Source organism: Lithobates pipiens, unplaced genomic scaffold, assembly GCF_037356315.1.
Source record: "Lithobates pipiens isolate NorthernLeopardFrog02 unplaced genomic scaffold, aLitPip1_a1.2 Scaffold_16, whole genome shotgun sequence".
NCBI classification, from domain to species: Eukaryota; Metazoa; Chordata; class Amphibia; order Anura; family Ranidae; genus Lithobates; species Lithobates pipiens.
Window position 1 is genome coordinate 440898416 of NW_027507748.1, and position 18056 is coordinate 440916471.

General features: G+C 44.1%; 2 protein-coding genes across 3 annotated transcripts in view; one reads left to right on the forward strand and one right to left on the reverse strand.

Annotated features, from left to right (window-relative positions):
• The window catches only part of TGFBRAP1 (transforming growth factor beta receptor associated protein 1), a 78562-nt gene extending 66791 nt beyond the window's left edge, over window positions 1-11771 (reverse strand). Inside the window, exon 1 of the mRNA XM_077482679.1 lies at window positions 11687-11771. The gene's annotated coding sequence lies outside the window, so the exon portion shown is untranslated. The remainder of the gene's footprint in view (window positions 1-11686) is intronic.
• Window positions 11772-12018: 247 nt separating this feature from the next.
• The window catches only part of CUNH2orf49 (chromosome unknown C2orf49 homolog), a 43956-nt gene continuing 37918 nt past the window's right edge, over window positions 12019-18056 (forward strand). The window contains exons 1-2 of one of the 2 annotated variants that reach the window (XM_077482680.1): window positions 12021-12168; window positions 16381-16469. Coding sequence is in view for 1 of the 2 variants with exons in the window: in XM_077482681.1 (XP_077338807.1) it covers window positions 12064-12168 (105 nt within the window). In the remaining variant the exon portion in view is untranslated. Of the gene's footprint in view, window positions 12169-16380; window positions 16470-18056 lie in introns of both variants that reach the window. The other variant, XM_077482681.1, reaches the window with a different exon arrangement.

Genomic DNA, 18056 nt, shown 5'->3' on the forward strand with positions numbered 1-18056 from the left:
CAAAAGCTATTTCAAACCAACTTTGAACAACATTTTAACTTTTTAAACATTTTAACAGGTCACGTTACATTTTAACATAGGACCCCTTATTTGATAGCAGCTTCACAAGTCTTGCATCCATTGAACTTGTGAGTTTTCGGACAGTTTCTGCTTGAATTTGTTTGCAAGATGTCAGAATAGCCTCCCAGTGCTGCTGTTTGGATGTAAACTGCTTCCTCCCCTCATAGATCTTTTACTTGAGGATGCGCCAGAGGTTCTCAATAGGATTAAGGTCAGGGGAAGATGGAGACCACACCATGACTTACTCTCCTGTTCTCCCCATAGCAGCCATTGATGCAAAGGTATTCTTTGCAGAATGAGATGGTGCATTGTCATGCATGAAGATGATTTTATTACGGAAAGCATAGTTCTTCCTTCTGTACCAGGGAAGGAAGTGGCCAGTCAGGAACTCCGCATAGTTTGCCGAGGTCATCTTTACACCTTCTGGGACCCTAAAGGGGCCGACCAGCTCTCTTTACATGATTCCGACCCAAAATATGACTCCACCACCGCCTTGCTGACGTCGCATCCTTGTTGGAACAGGGTGACCGTCCACCAACCATCCACTACTCCATACATCTGGACCATCCAGGATTGCACAGCACTCATTAGTGAACAGGACTGTTTGAAAATTAGTCTTCATGTATTTTTCTGCCCAATGCAGCCGTTTCTGCTTGTGAGCGTTGGTTAGTGGTGGCCGAATGGAAGGTTTATGCACAGTTTCAAGACTCTGGAGGACTCTAGACCTTGATGCCCGTGGGACTCTAGACCTTGATGCCCGTGGGACTCTAGACCTTGATGCCCGTGGGACTCTAGACCTTGATGCCCGTGGGACTCTAGACCTTGATGCCCGTGGGACTCTAGACCTTGATGCCCGTGGGACTCTAGACCTTGATGCCCGTGGGACTCTAGACCTTGATGCCCGTGGGACTCTAGAGCCACCAGCAGCTTCAAATATCTGTTTGCTGCTATGTAATGGTGTTTTAGCAGCTGCTCTCTTGATCCGATGCAAGGATCTGGCAGAAATCTTCCTCAATGTGCCTTTATCTGCATGAAACCCGTCTGTGCTCTGAATCAGCCATAAATCTCTTAATAGTGCAACGATCACGCTTACGTTTTCATGAAATATCTAATGTTTCCATACCTTGCCCAAGGCATTGAACTATTTCACTCTTTTCGGCAGCAGAGAGAACCTTTTTCTTCCCCATATTGCTTGCAAAATGGTGTTCTGCTTAATAATGTGGAACACCCTCCTTTTGGCCTCTTTCACACAGACGATCCGTTCAGGTCCGCCTGTCAGTTTTTTGGAGGAACTGAACGGATGCTTCATAGACTTCTATGGAGCGTAGGATGTCAGTGGTGACATGTCCGCTGACATCCGACATGCTCCGATCCGAAAATGTGTGACGGAGGAAAAACCTATTTTTCCATCCGTCTGCGGATCGGATGATGACGGACTCTATGGTCCGTCATCATCCGATCCCCCATAGGGGAGAGCCGCACTCTGTGCAGAGACAGACCTGTCATCTGCCTGCTCAGCGGGGATCGACGGAGCGATCCCCCGCTTAGCAGAGCAGGCTCTGTACACAGGCATGTCGGTGTGAAGGAGCCCTTGGTAGTTTTTCCTTTAATTGGGCTCACCTGGCAATCTAATTATCACAGGGGTCCGAGATTGTTTTCAGTGATCAAAAGAGCCCCGAGACACAATGCCATCCATGAGTTAAACTGAAAAACTAAATATTTAATCTTTGTGACACTGAAATAGAATTTGCATAATAATTTGGAACAGGGTGTAAAAGAGTTTTGGGCTCTAGATATAATTTAAAGTGGAAATGAAGCTATTAACACAAGATTGCAAGCAGGCAGGCTTTCCAAGGAAGAGACATGCAATGTCCCTTCTGCAATACAATACTCCTTCCTGCCTGCTCAGATTCTTCTATGGCATGTTACTAAGCTGGGCATGTGCAGCTCTGCTTACATCGCCGGCACAGTCTCCGTGTGCCAGGATGAGTGTATGCATAGGATTTATGCCATCCCTGCCAACCACTGGGGATGACTAGTACTAGAGGTCGACCGATATATCGACCGATATTTTGCCGTTTTTTAATTAATCGGCATCGGCCGATTGTGCTGATAAAAAGGCCGATTTAGAACTACAGCCCGACTTGGAAATGACTTCTGTAATAAAAGTCAGTGTAAGTTGCCTTAGTCTTCATAGAAGCACTTGTTTCCTCTCTGGGCAGTCTGCCAAGAAAAGAGCAAAAAGATACAATGTTTACACTTGAATGAATGAATTCAACTGTGTGTAGAGTTCTCAGTTTAACCATTTAAAGACTAAGGTGTCCGTTTATGAAGCAGTGATCAGTGGAGATCCAGAGGATCGCCGCTGATCACAGCCCATAAACAGTTTATAAACCAGAGATAATCAGGAGGAGAAGTGTTTGAACTTGTTCTCCCGCCGATTATCTCTGCACACTGAGAATCCTCATAGAATGACACAGTAACGGCCAGTTTATGAAGCTGGGATCTCAGCGCTCCACTGGCGATCTGTGTGAGAATTCACACTCCCTGATTCACCATCTCAGAGGTGGAGAACCGGGGAGTGAAGAGGGAATGTGGGGGGATCTTAGGAGGAAAGAGGAAGATAATTAACTTCCTTATGCCTCGTTCAGACCCCCCAACACTGTAACCATGTCCCCTTGTCATAGTTATGTGTATACACACACACATATACATTATATATATATTTATTATGTGTGTGTATATACATGTATATATAATGTCTGTGTGTGTATACATGTATATATTATGTAGGGGGACGCTTTAGTTTACTAACATTAATCACACCGTGTGTCAGTGTATTGAGCTGTGATAATTTATCACTGCTTAATAAATTGACATCTCTGTGTATTGGTGAATTTCTAGTACTGTAATCTCGTAAAGTCTCACGAGATTCCAGTATAAGGGGCCGTTCTCCAGTGTTAGAAGCGTTTGTAGATCGCTTCACTCCTCCAAGGGTGAAGCGATCTACTCCACTTTATAAACTGGCATACAGAGGAGAAAGATCTCCTCTGTGAATGCCGGAGAATGAAGCAGTGAATAGATTTCACTGCTTCATAAAAGGACACCTAAATCTTTTCTGACACTTGTGGCTTACAAGTAAAAGTCCTGTATTTTCTGCCAGAAAATCACTTAGACCACCAAAAAATTATATATATATTTTTTAGCAGAGATCCTAGGGAATAAAATAGCGGTTGTTCCCTAGGCAATATTTTACATCACACGGCATTTGCACAGAGATCTTTCAAATGCCATTTTTTGGAGAAAAATACTAAATCATTTAAAAAAATAAAACAGTAAAGTTAGCCCTTTTTTTTTTCGTCCAAAAGTTTTGACTACCTGTTTTTATTTTATAGGCTGCTTTCACACTGGAGCAGGCAGGCGTTGATAGTAAAATGCTGCTAGTTTAGCAGCGCTTTACCATCATTTTAGCGGTGCTATTCGGCTGCTAGTGGGGCGCATATAACCCAGCTAGCGGCCGAAGAAGAGATTAAATGTGCCGTGAAGCACCGCTGCCAAATCGCATTGTATGCGCTTCGGCAGTGGTGGCCATTAATATCAATGGGCAGGAGTGGTGGAGGAGCGGTATAAACCACTCCAAACATGCTGCTTGCAGGACTTTTTTTTAACATCCTGCCAGCGCATCTCCTCAGTGTGAAAGCACTCTGTCTTTCACACAGACTGCAGAGGAGCCGTTTTGCAGGTACTTTACAGGTGCTATTTTTAGCCCAAAAGGGCCTAAAAAAACGCCCCAGTGGGAAAGGTGTCTGTTAGGTTTTATGAGATGAAGGGGATAAAAAAAAAAATGATAAAAAAAAAAAAAAAATCGGCCTAACATATCGGCCCCAAAAAAATCGCCATCATATATCGGCCATCGGCCGCCATGATTTCTAAATATCGGCATCGGCCAGAGAAAAACCCATATCGGTCGACCTCTAACTAGCACCCAGGGAGAAGAGGGCAACCATGGACCCAGACCATTAAAGAGGAGTTAAGTTTACTTCCGCTTTAAAGCGGAAGTAAACCCATCGATTTAACAGTTTAAAAAAACCACAATGCTCATTAATACGGGGCCATTAGTACAACCCAAGGATATACATAGGCCCTAAGGCCCCTTTCCCACTGGGGCCGGAGATGCATCGGTGGTAAAGCACTGCTATTTTTAGCGTCTCTTTACTGTTGGATTTGCGGTGCTATTCGGCCACTAGCGGGGCGGTTTAACCCCCGCTAGTGGCCGAGAAAGGGGTAAAAACCACCACAAAGTGCCTCTGCAGAGACGCTTTGCTGGCGGTATAGCCATGGTGCCCCATTGATTTCAATGGGCAGGAGCGGTGTATACACTACTCCTTCACTGCTCCAAAGATGCTGCTAGCAGGACGTTTTTTTTACCATCCTGCCAGCGCACCACTCCAATGTGAAAGCCCTCGGGGCTTTCACATTGGAGAAAGAGCAGTGGCTGTTTCAGGGTGCTTTGCAGGCACTATTTTTAGCGATGTGGCACCTGCAAAGCGCCCCAGTGTAAAAGGGGTCTAAGAAAAACAAATACAACAGAATATTTACCACCCCTTTAACTTAACCACTTGCAGACCGGACCATTTTGCTGGTCAAAGACCAGACCACTTTTTGCGATTCGGCACTGCGTCGCTTTAACTGACAATTGCGCGGTCGTGCGACGTGGCTCCCAAACAAAATTGACGTCCTTTTTTTCCCACAAATAGAGCTTTCTTTTGGTGGTATTTGATCACCCCTGCGGTTTTTATTTGTTGCGCTATAGACAAAAATAGAGCGACAATTTTGAAAAAAACGCATTCTTTTTTACTTTTTGTTATAATAAATATCCCCCAAAAATATATAAAAAAACATTTTTTTCCCTCAGTTTAGGCCGATACGTATTCTTCTACATATTTTTGGTAAAAAAAAAAAAATCGCAATAAGCGATTATTGATTGGTTTGCGCAAAAGTTATAGCGTTTACAAAATAGGGATAGTTTTATAGCATTTTTATTAATAATTTTTTATTATTTTTTTTTTACTAGTAATGGCGGCGATCAGCGATTTTTATTGTGACTGTGACATTGTGGGGGACCCATTGGACATTTTTGACACATTTTTGGGACCATTGTCATTTATACAGTAATCACTGCTATATAAATGCAGTGATTCCTGTGTAAATGACACTGGCAGTGAAAGGGTTAACCAGTGGGTGGCAGTGTAGGGGTTAAGTGTTCCTAGTGGTGTGTTACTAACTGTGGGGGGGTTGGGCTTTCATTTAGTGAACACTGATCTCTGCTTCAATCACATGGAGCAGAGATCAGCGTCACTAGTTGCTAGGCAGAATGGAGAAATGTTGTTTACACAGCATTTCCTCCATACGGCCGCTCCGTGAGACGATCGCGGGGATGCCCGCGGCGATCAAGTCCGCGAGTCCCGCGACCGGACTCACGGGGGTCCCGACCAGCGGGGTGGCAGGGTGGCATTGAATATTGGACGTACCTGTACGCCAATATGCCTGCCCGTGCCATTCTGTCGACGTACATCATCGTGCGCTGGTCGGGAAGTGGTTAAGCAATCAAATATTTTCACATTTCAGCTTTCAACATTATGGGGGTTATTTACTAAAGGCAAATCCACTTTGCACTGCAGTCGCTGTAGATCTGAGGGGGGACAAAAAAAAAAAAAAAAAACAGCATTTTAGCTTGCACATGATTGGATGATAAAATCAGCAGAGCTTCCACTCATTTCAGATCTACCCCTTAGATTTACAGCGACTGCACCTCTAAGTCCATTTTTAGTGCAAAGTGGATTTGGCTTTCGGAAATAACCCCCCACTAACAGGAAAACTAGAGCCAGTGTGTGGACAGGAGCCTAGGGCCCAATAGGTACCCAGGCAGTCCAGCTTTATTCTCTGGCAGTTAACCAGGGTAATATCACAACTGGTCAAATCTGTGCACCTGTCTACCACTTCACATGGGAGGGTGAATTTTTTTTTTTAGTCAATTTTCTCTCATGGGACATACTACGGCAGAACAGACAATGAAGCTGGGCAGCTTTTTGGTGCCCAGTACAATCATTATGAATGCAATCTAAGGGATGGAGCTCAAACTCTGCCACCTTGCTCCAGTCCATCTTTGCAGTAAACCTACTTTAGGCAGCATAGCATGTGATAATAGTGGGAAACCATCCTTGTGTACATAGCTTTCATGGGCCAATGGGTTACTGCACTGTTTTTAACATGATGGAAAAACAAACTTGAATAAAACAAACTCATTCCTTAAAGCACAGCAAGCAAGTTAAAATGAAACCCCATGGAATCTAGAAGTGTAGGAAACATTGTGAAGCAAGATCCTTATCAGTTTTTTTTTTTATTATTATTTATTATTTATTTATTATTTATACCCTATTACCAGTTTCTGTGAAGTATGTGTACATTATAATTTACACTGGAGATTTATTTTTTACAATAAATAAAAAAGGTAAAAAATTAAATAAAAAAGCCAGCAAATGCATGCAACACCTTCCACTCACTAAAACCCAACTTGTGTAACAAATCTGCCATGCTTCATCTTTAAAGTGTACGTGAATACACACATCAAGCCTTGTATATATTTGTTACACATTTACAGGCATTCGTTTTAGCACATGCAAGAGGTGCCATACATACATTTCCTGCCTTTTTATGTTGGTTGCAAAGAGTCAGCAGATTCCTCATTTTTCCTCTACTAATAGAGGAGAGCTCACAGTCACATACTGCTACCCACGTACAACATAACTGACGTGAAATTAACAATATATGCTTGTTGGCTTAAAGGGATACAAGGGCCCACTAATAGTTTTGCATCTGTTTTTTGTTTACTCTATTAAAGTTTTACAAATATAAACAGCGTTACAATCTAACAAGCTATCTAAACGCAGATTTGCAGCCCAAAGTACACCAAAAAATAAATAAAAAAATTCTAATGTCCACAAGAAGCAGTTCATACACTCGATCGAGTATGGAGATCAAAATACTATGCAGCATAGAGCAGCTTAACAGCCATCATTTTTCCAGATTTGACAAATGTGTTAAATTAAAACAGATTTAAATGCATGCCGCAATGCACTTAAAAATAAACATGTCATAATGCGTATGGACACCTAATAAACATTTGTTGACATGCATTTCGATGTGCTTATATCCATTTCTATAATATATCTGCCAAAAAGGACACGTTGTGAATAGGCCCTAAAGGGAGGAGGAGTTCCTATTAAAGAATAACAAATAAATAAAGCAGCTACAGCTATTAAAACAGAACTAACCCATCAATTTAACAGTTTCCCCAAAAGAGTTAAGCCTCGTACACACGATCAGAGATTGTTGGCAGGGGATTGTCTGTGTACAGACTGTTGTGCTGAAATCTTACCGTTAGCATGCTCCTTTTGACAACTGTACAAATTTCTGCCAACAAATGTTGGATGACATGCTAATAAATTTTCAGCGGACAGCGGTTGGTTGTCAGATTTTCTGATGGTCAGTACACAAGTCCATCACACAAAAATTGAAAATTACAAAAAACACGCATGCTAGGAATTAAATGCTCAAACACAAGATTAGCAGAAGGGGGATAAAGGGTGATGCTCAACAGCTGAAATTACTCGTAGTACGTCACTATGTTCGTGTTTGTTGGCCGACAATTGTGTACTGTTAGTATACAAGATAAGATCCTGGCACATGCCCTTTTGACAAAACTCAGATGCTCGGTTGGCCAGCAATCGTACCGTGTGTACGAGGCTTTACTTTCATGCTGTGAATGATAACTGTCACAAGCGCTTGTGCTCTCACCTGGTCTGTCAAGCCATTAAATAACTGGTGTCACAGCTGATCCGCATGTGCTAAACCATGGCCACAGAAGCGAAGGCAGCTGCTTCCTTGGCTGTAAAGGGCTTAGTTCAGCTTTAAAGTGATATTATAGTCGCTTTTTTATTTAAAAACAAATAAACATGTTATACTTACCTGCTCTGTGCAGTAGTTTTGAACAGAGCAGCCCCGATCCTCCCCTTCTCTGGCCCCTCACCTGAGCTCCTGGCCCCTCCCTCCTGCCCCCAGAGCAAGCAGCTTGCAATACCCTGTTTCCCCTAAAATAAGACCTAGTGTGATTGTCGGTGATAGCTGCGGCTTTGTGTGTCCATTCACACACAGAGCCTTGGCCTGTCTCTGCCCCCTCTCTCTCCTGATTGTCTCAGTGGCTATGACTGACAACAGCGGGAGCCAATGGCTGAGGTTTACAAACCACTTTAGGTTTATATCGTGTGTTATGCAACAGTCTGTTGCCCAGATTCCCTGAATAAGCTCTCCACAAGACACGTTGGGACACATCTCCTGCTATACATGGACCTTACTCCTGGGAAACTCTCTATTATCTTTAACTGCTTAGCCATAACCCCGGTATTGTTTTTTAGAGCTGGTGAAGCTCCACAAAGTAAAATCAATCCTAGCGGCCAATTAGCTGCTGGATTGCTTTACAGGTGGCGGAAGGTATGGGGGTCCCCCTGCCGCCTATTTGGTCTCTGTAGGGAACCCGGCATCTGACCGGACAATTGAGCCGGGTTACAATAGAGATGAACTGAGATCGGATCGTCTCTGATCAACTCTATGGTCTAGGACAGTGTTTCTCAACTCCAGTCCTCAAGGCGCCCCACTAGGTCATGTTTTCAGACTTTCCCTCAGATGAAACAGCTGTGGTAATTACTAAGGCAGTGAAACTGATAAAATCACCTGTGCAAAATAATGGGAATCCTGAAAACATGACCTGTTGGGGCGCCTTGAGGACTGGAGTTGAGAAACACTGGTCTAGGAGACCAGGTGGTGTAAAGAATTTTAGTCACTTGTGGTTTTGCAAATGTAAACAGTGCCAATTTTCAATAGTGAAAGCATCTGATCACACCATTCTTGGTGTGATGAGAGTCTAAGGCCGCGTACACACGGGCGGACTGTTCGCCCAACTTAGTTTGTCAAACAATCCGACAAACAGTCCGCTCAAAATTTGCATGAGCGGACTTGACCACACACGATGAACGAACAGTCCGCTGAAAGCGTGCACGATGACGTGAACGGCACGTACGACGGGACTCGAAAAACAACGTCCTATACACTGCAATGCAACCTTCGCCGTGTAAATTCTTTCTGAGCATGCGCGAGACTTAGTTTGTCGAACAAGCCTACACACTAGCGGACTGTCCGCTCAAACCAAGTTTCAGCGGACTGTCTTACGGGAATTCCGAAAAACTTTGTTCGTCAGACTGTCCGCTGAAGCCCACACACGAGCGGACTGTCCGCTGAAACACTGTTCAGCGGACAAAGTTGGGCGAACAGTCCGCCCGTGTGTACGCGGCCTAAGAGATATTTTACTATGTATGAGGTTGAGTAGAAGGAGGTCAAAATGGGTAACTGTATGACTCCTGCACATGTCAATGGTGAACACTCTGATTTTTTTTATATGATATACGCCAATAATGTTTTTAAATGTTTATAATAAAACTTTGCTTTCATACATAAAATGTGCTGGCAAAAAATAAATCATCTACACTCAAGAGAGAAGTGTGAGGAAGTTGATGCACCTTCAAAAGTCCCAAGTTTTTCTATTTTTGTGACCACAATTAAAGTACACTTGTCTGTCCTAATAGAGATGGGCTCGGGAGTGTTCCATATCTTAGTCCCAACCCATTTGTCTGATCTGGCCAAAAAGCCAACACTGCACACGGCCAATCACAGGCATTTACTGATCTGTGCAGCTGCGGATGGGGAAATGCCTCACTGTCTGTGATTGACCGTTTGCAGTGTCAGCTTCCTGGCCGGATCAGGCAGGTGGGTTGGCACTAAGATGCCCGAGCCATCTCTACTAACAAATGAAAGCCAAGACATAAGGAGAGGTTTGGGAGCTCATGGAAGATGTTACATGAGCAGAGTAAGAAACATGAAACATAGAATAAAGGAGTATTAGGTTGTGGATGTGTATTGATTATGTTTGGAGAATGTTTGGGGTCCCTCAGGGTTCTCTGCTGGGACCAATCCTATTTATTTTGTTCATGAACAACCTGGAGGATGGGGTAAACAGTTCAATCTCTGTATTTGCAGATGATACTGAGCTAAGCAGGGCAATAACTTCTCTGCAGGATGTGGAAACCTTGCAAAAAAATTTGAACAAATGAATGGGGTGTGCAACCACATGACAAATGAGGTTCAATGTAGAAAAATGTAAAATAATGCATTTGGGTGCCAAAAATATGAATGCAATCTATACACTAGGGGGAGAACCTGTGGGGGAATCCAGGATGGGAAAGGACCTGGGGTTCTAGTAGATGATAGGCTCAGCAATGGCATGCAATGCCAAGCTGCTGCTAACAAAGCAAACAGAATATTGGCATGCATTAAATAAGGGATCAACTCCAGAAATAAAACAATACTTCTCCCGCTCTACAAGATTCTGGTCCAGCCGCACCTGGTATATGCTGTCCAGTTCTGGGCACCAGTCCTCAAAAGGATGTACTGGAAATAGAGTGAGTACAAAGAAAGGCAACAAAGTTATGAGTAGGGATGAGCTCTGGCGTGTTCGCATGGTCCACGTGCAGAGCCCGCCAGAAAGTCGGTGCAGCGCTGCTCTAACCGCAAGGCAGTGAGATATTGCCCAATCTTTGCAGCCGCACATCGGAGCAATGTCTCACTCCCTGTGATTAGCGCAGCGTTGTGATGACTTCCTGGCGGGCTCTGCATGTGTTCCATGCGAACACGCCTGAGCTCATCCCTAGTTATGAGGAAAGGTTACGACAAGTACTGAAGAGGGGATATGATTTCAATATACAAAATACCATACTGGTGATCCCACAATAGGGATAAAACTTTTCTGTGAAAGGGCATTTAAAAAGACTTGCAGCCATTCACAAAAATGATAGGAAAAGCAATTTAACCGGAAACTACGTAGAGGGTTCTTTACTGTAAGAGCAGCAAGGATGTGGAATTCCTTTCCACAGGCAGTGGTCTCAGCAGTAAGCATTGATAATTTCAAAAAACTATTAGATAAGCACCTGAACAACTACAACTTAAAGGGATATACAATGTAATACTGACATAAATTCACACACATAGGCTGGACTTGTGACTTTTTTTTTTTCAACCTCACCTACTATGTAATTAGGATATGGTTTAGTGTCAGTCCTAAAGGATGACCCCCCCTATCCATATTACCAGCAGTGGGGTTGTCACCGAGGCTGAGCTCTTTGCAGCATGGTGAATTGGCTGCCCTAATGTAAAGTCTGGGGTCCCACCAGTAATTCCTTCCCCACTTGCAGAAGCTGTCATGGTGCTGTGGGTGAGGCATAGCCATGCATCCCAATAGAAAGAAGTGGATGATGCTGGGTGAAGGGTGGCTTGGCTTCTGAGGTGAATCATTTCCTATGGATAGACTCCCCTCCTATAGGAATCACTAGACACATATATCTTCCCATGAATGCTGACACTGGGCTGCCATGTACACAGGGACAGAGAAGACACACACACAACTAGGGAAAGGTTCCCTGTGCACAGGTATGCCAGGGAAAGGGGTGGGGGTCAGTACCTGCTTATGCTCTGGCAGCCCCGGGCCTCCTCTCTGCCACGGTCACGTGCCACCGACAGGGGGCGGGCTCATGACACACATGATGCGTCGCCCTTACTCTAGCGCACCCCATGTGACATGTCAGCGAGGCCGCTTCCGCCATGTTTTGTTTGGGCATCGCAACGTAAAGCGTGCAATAGAAAAATAGACACAGGCAACACACCTGGGAATCCATCCGTTACTCGGTTTATGCAACAGTTTTGTCTCTATTTCTATATAATGAAACAATAGCTTTTTCAAAAACCCACCAAAGCTTCTAACATACCCTCGCTCTACGGCCCCTGCAGCTGAGCTGTCACTTCCGGCCGAGGCGCGGGGCATTGTGGGAGGTGCTGGTAATGGCTCAGGTTGGTGGGCGATCAGTGGCCATGGGGCAGGACTGCGATCTCTTCCTGCACCCAGAGCTGCTTTCCATGGATTTCCTGCTGTTGTCTCTAGAGCAGGTGAGGCTGGTGACTTGTGTCATACCTAATGATTGTCCCCTAATGTATACACCTAGAGAAATCATTAAATGGGACTGCAATGTATAATGATTGTCCCCCCTAATGTATACTCCTAGAGAAATCATTAAATGGGACTGCAATGTATAATGATTGCCCCCCCCCCCCCCTAATGTATACTCCTAGAGAAATCATTAAATGGGACTGCAATGTATAATGATTGTCCCCCTAATTTATACTCCTAGAGAAATCCTTAAATTGGACTGCAATGTATAATGATTGTCCCCCCTAATGTATACTCCTAGAGAAATCATTAAATGGGACTGCAATGTATAATGATTGCCCCCCTAATGTATACTCCTAGAGAAATCATTAAATGGGACTGCAATGTATAATGATTGTCCCCCCTAATGTATACTCCTAGAGAAATCATTAAATGGGACTGCAATGTATAATGATTGCCCCCCCTAATGTATACTCCTAGAGAAATCATTAAATGGGACTGCAATGTATAATGATTGCCCCCCCCCCCTAATGTATACTCCTAGAGAAATCATTAAATGGGACTGCAGTGTATAATGATTGCCCCCCCTAATGTATACTCCTAGAGCAATCATCAAATGGGACTGCAATGTTTAATGATTGCCCCCCTAATGTATACTCCTAGAGAAATCATTAAATGGGACTGCAATGTATAATGATTGCCCCCCCCCCCCCCCCCATGTATACTCCTAGAGAAATCATTAAATGGGACTGCAATGTATAATGATTGCCCCCCTAATGTATACACATAGAGAAATCATTAAATGGGACTGCAATGTATAATGATTGCCCCCCTAATGTATACACATAGAGAAATCATTAAATGGGACTGCAATGCATAATGATTGCCCCCCTAATGTATACGCCTAGAGAAATCATTAAATGGGACTGCAATGTATGATTGCCCGCTAATGCAGTGGTCATCAACCCTGTCCTCAGGGCCCACTAACAGGCCAGGTTTACAAGATAACTGAAATACATGACAGGTGATATAATTTTCTGCTCAGTGATTGCAGTATTCTAGTCTGCATCTCCCCAAGGTAATACATAAAACCTGGCCTGTTAGTGGGCCCTGAGGACAGGGTTGATGACCACTGCGCTAATGTATACTCCTAGAGAAATCATTAAATGGGACTGCAATGTATAATGATTGCCCCCTAATGTATACTCCTAGAGCAATCTTCAAATGGGACTGCAGTGTATAATGATTGTCCCTCATTAGCACCCCCTGTCCCCCCTAATGTATACACCTAGAGAAATTATCAAATGGGACTGCAATTTAGCACTAAATCATGCATCCATCCACTAAGGGATCATTCACATTGTGTGCAGTGACATATGTTCTACTGCCCTCTACAATGTCTGTCACCAAAGGGACACTCAGGGAATAGTTGATTCCTATGTGTCCCATTCACACTGCAACGCAGCCTAGAACTGTGTCTAAATGCAGACATGCTGCATTTTATTGCAGCACACTGTGGTGTATCACTTTGCTGTAAATGAAATGTACATTTTGTACACTTCAAATAAAGTTTGTACAAAACAAAGTGGGGCTGTGTGATGCGTTAAATCACGCACCACACTGCCTCCTACCACAGCCAACAAGGGAGACCTGCTGGAAACTTCGGCAAGTCTCTATTGCAGTGTGAATTCAGCCTTAAAGGATAAGTTCATCTTTCGTAACATGTTACACTCGTATCCAGGGTGTAACATGTTACTGTCCAGTAAGAATGAGCTCAGGCGTGTTTGCAAACCGCACATGCAGAGCCCGCCAGAAAGTAGGCACAGCACTAATCACAAGCAGTGAGACATTGTCCCGATGCACGGCTGCAGATCGGGGAAATGTCTCACTGCTTGTGATTAGCGCTGTGCCTGGCAGACTCTGCATGTGCAGTTTTTGAACATACCTGAGCTCATCCTTACTGTCCAGCAGCCCCTGCACCTCCATGAGAGTGGGGGCACTGGTATAACAGAGACAGACAAAGAGGGAAAGAGGGGGGATAAGGACACAGGAGACAGCAGGCTGTGGCTGACGGAATCCCGCAAACAAACCACGGTGTCAGGGCTCAGCAGTCATGATTATCATGGCCTGTTTGCATAAGGGAGAGCATAGCTAGGCAGGATCAGCCAGATATTTCGGGTGATACAGGGGTCCAAATGACACAGCACAGGCACTGTGCTGCCTAACATGCTTTAAGGGAACAGGATCTGTAATTATTTTATTTTTTGGAGTTAACAAACACTTTAACATTGATTAAGCATTGATGCTTCCTGTTCAGCTACACTAACAGTCTGCGGGAGCCTGACATTGCACCCGTGATCTTCTGATCACAGGTGCAATGCTCTGCAGACTCCTAATAAATAAAAATATTAAAGGTACTTTTTTTTTTGCCTGCTAATAGATGAGCGTTTATTATTCTTTAACAGGCGAACTTATCCTTTAAAGTGATTGAAAATTCTTACTTAAAAAAAAAAACATGTACTTACCTGCTCTGTGCAATTGGTTTTGCATAGAGCAGCCCAGATCCTCCTCTTCTTTTTGGGTCCCTCTTTGCTGCTCCTGGCCCTGCCCTCCTGACGAGTGCCCCCATAGACCACCAGCTTGCTATGGGGGCACCTGAGCCGAGTCGGAGCTCCATGTATCCATTCAGACATGGAGGCCCCACCCCCTCTCTCCCCTGATTGGCTGACTTTGACAGCCGTGGGAGCCAATGTGAGCCCCCAGATGGCCATTGTGTACATCCTGGACATTGTTGGATAGAGAAGGGGCTCAGGGTAAGTATTAGGTGGTGCTGGGGGACCTGCTACACACTAAAGGTTTTTTATCTTAATGCATAGATTTTACAACTCCTTTAATTATAACTCAGTGTAAGGGTCCTTTCACATGGGGCGGATCAGTGCTGATCTGCTCCGCGGATATCCGCTTGCTCAGCGGGGATCGCCGGAGCGATCTCCGCTGAGCAGGAAGATGACAGGTCCGTCTGCACACTGCGCAGGGGACGGACCTGTCACAGCGCCGCTCTCCCCTATGGGAGATCGGGCGATGACGGACCGCAGTGTCTGTCGTCATCCGATCCGATGACGCATGGAAAAATAGCTTTATCCTCCGTCACACTTTTTCGGATCGGAGCGGGTCGGATGTCAGCAGACATGTCGCCGCTGACATCTGACGCTCCATAGAGCTCTATGGAGCAGCCGTTCAGGTCCGCCTGAAAGACTGACAGGCGGGCCTTAACAGATCGGTAGTGTGAAAGGGGCCTATTGCTGACCATGCACTATACAAAAAATCTGCCAAAATTCGGGCACTTAGACAGTCCGTTTGTTTTTTGGCCCCTTAATGAACACAAAATCAATAATCTTTGGAGCGTTTTTGAGCCGAAAAAACAAAGGACGAGTTTGGAAATTTTCTGCCGAACAAACGATAAATTGAGAGGTTAATGTGTTTCCCATCCAAATTTTTTGCACTAGGTATATGTAAAAAAAAAAAAAAAAAAAAAACTAACAAAAAATGCATTAATTTATGTCCACTGAGCGATTTATCGATCATTACATGATGGCACCATCACTTGCACTCACGGCCGAATGTTTGTTTTTGAAAATGGGTTTGGTCGATTTTTCGTATAGTGTATGGCCAGCATTATCTGGAAGAAAAGCCACAAACTTGAATTAGCCAGCAAGCTTCACCACATAGTTCCACACCACTAAATGATTGCTCTTTTTTTTTTTTTTTTTTTTAAACGGTATAAGGTTACATGCGTCCTGGAAGCCGCACCTGCCATATACATCATGCCATACAAGTGAATGGCTTGATGCAGCAACGCTCTTGCTGATGCTTCTTTGCATTGCCGTTTAGCCACACATGCAAATTGTCCGATCAATTTTCCAAATTTAGATGTTCATGATTAATTCTTCATGATTTGCTTAGGCTCTCCACACATTTTACAATGTGATTGCACAACCTCCTTTAGCACTACCAGCAGTATGTAGTGCCAGGGCCTGCCTGGACAAAGATTGTTTAGAGTGATTAGGTAGGTGCTCGTATTACATCGTTTTGGTAAGTCTAAACTTGATTGTACAAAGTATGTATGATCAGATTGTAACCTGTCTGGTGACTCTTGACAGGAGTGTGTCCCTTGACTACGTACTTTGTTCTTAAACGTTTTCTCATCACAGAAACCTGGAAGGTGTGACAAAATGCTATGTAGATAGAAGTAGCCCACAGCAGCTGCTCTGCCACATTCAGTTTCTCTAATCTTTTCCAGGTATGTTTTATTACACAAATATTCTATCAGGAGACTATTTTTTTTTTAGGTATATTTTCAAGTTCACTGAATTGGCAACGTAAGAATCTGCTAGAGGGCGGGTTCACGTTGGAACGCGGTGCGAGAAAGGTGCGTTTTGTGCATGTTTCCTACACCGTGACATGTACAGGTGCCATTAATTGTTAATGGCATCCAAAAACGTAACCTTTTTGCAGCTACCATACAGTACCATGTGGCTTGGTGCGGGTTATTTTTTTAAGGGTAGTGCCTGCGCTACTTTTTGTGCATTTGGCAGCCCAATGACATAGAAATGACATTTCCGGTGTGAACCAGCCCCAAGTTTTCTATGTACACAGGTGTATTCAACTACAACTATCTATGCTGGATCTTTGTGCCAGGAGTTGGCAGAAAAATGCAGCTTAAAGTGGAACTTTAGTCACAATATGAAGTCCTGCTAGATCGCTTCAGGCTGGCCCCGTTTCTAGGTGTAACTATGTAAAACATTAAAAATAAGTGCCTATAGAGTTTAAAATCCAGTAATACAAGTCTCACCCTGCTCTGCACATGCTCAGTTACTCTCTATTTTTAGGCACTATGCCAAATTTGTAGAGGCCGATCTGCTGACAGCCTAAAGATTTATTGTTCAGGGGCTCTGGGCTTCAGCAAAATGGCAGCCTCCAGCAAGAAGCAGGAGCAATGCAGGCAATTTACAGCATACACGTAACATAATTGTTAATGTAGGATGTATGTTGCTAAAGAACATTGGGGTCAATTCACTAAGAGATAAATACTGCTTGAATTGTTTAGTTAAAATAACTCGTGGAAGAAAGTAGTCAGTTCACTAAAAAATATACGTTATTTCCCAAATGCGTTAAATATGTTTTGAGATATTTAGAGCTTCAAATTGTGCGTTGTTTTTGGCGTTTTTGGTTTTTCACAATGATTTTATTTTTATGCGGTGCAGAAATGCCTGGATAATCTTCCTGTAGTGTCAGATCCAAATCACATCAATATAGGTGAGGATCCAACTTGGAGGTGACTTCCATTAAAGTCTATAGGCAGAAGTAAAAAAAAATAAAAATCAGCTTTGAGGTAGTACAGGAACCTTTTCTAAAGTCGGAGCGACTTCAGTAGTGCTAATTAACCGTTTCTGGACCACCCCGCGTACATTTACTGCGGCAGGGCTGCCCGGGGGCACAAAAGCACATACTTGTACGTGATTTTGTGCATGCAGTTTAGGGGGCCCGCGCGTGCTGCACCCACTGTGATTGGACACAGCGGGAGCCATCTAGTGGGTCCGGCGTCCGCGATTGCCAATCGTTCACACGAGGGACGGATCAGCAGTGTGCTGATGTAAACAAAGCACACCGCCACTCTGTCAGTGAGGAAAAGTGAGACATTGTGTTTCAGCTAAGCTGCATCACGATCCCGATTTTCCTCCCCCCCCCCCCCCCCCCACAGTTAGAAACACCTCCGAACACATTAACCCCCTTGATTACCCCCTTTCCCTGCCAGTGCCATTTATACATCGATCAGTGCATTTTTATAGCACTGTATTGGTGTCACTGGTCACCAAATAGTGTCACT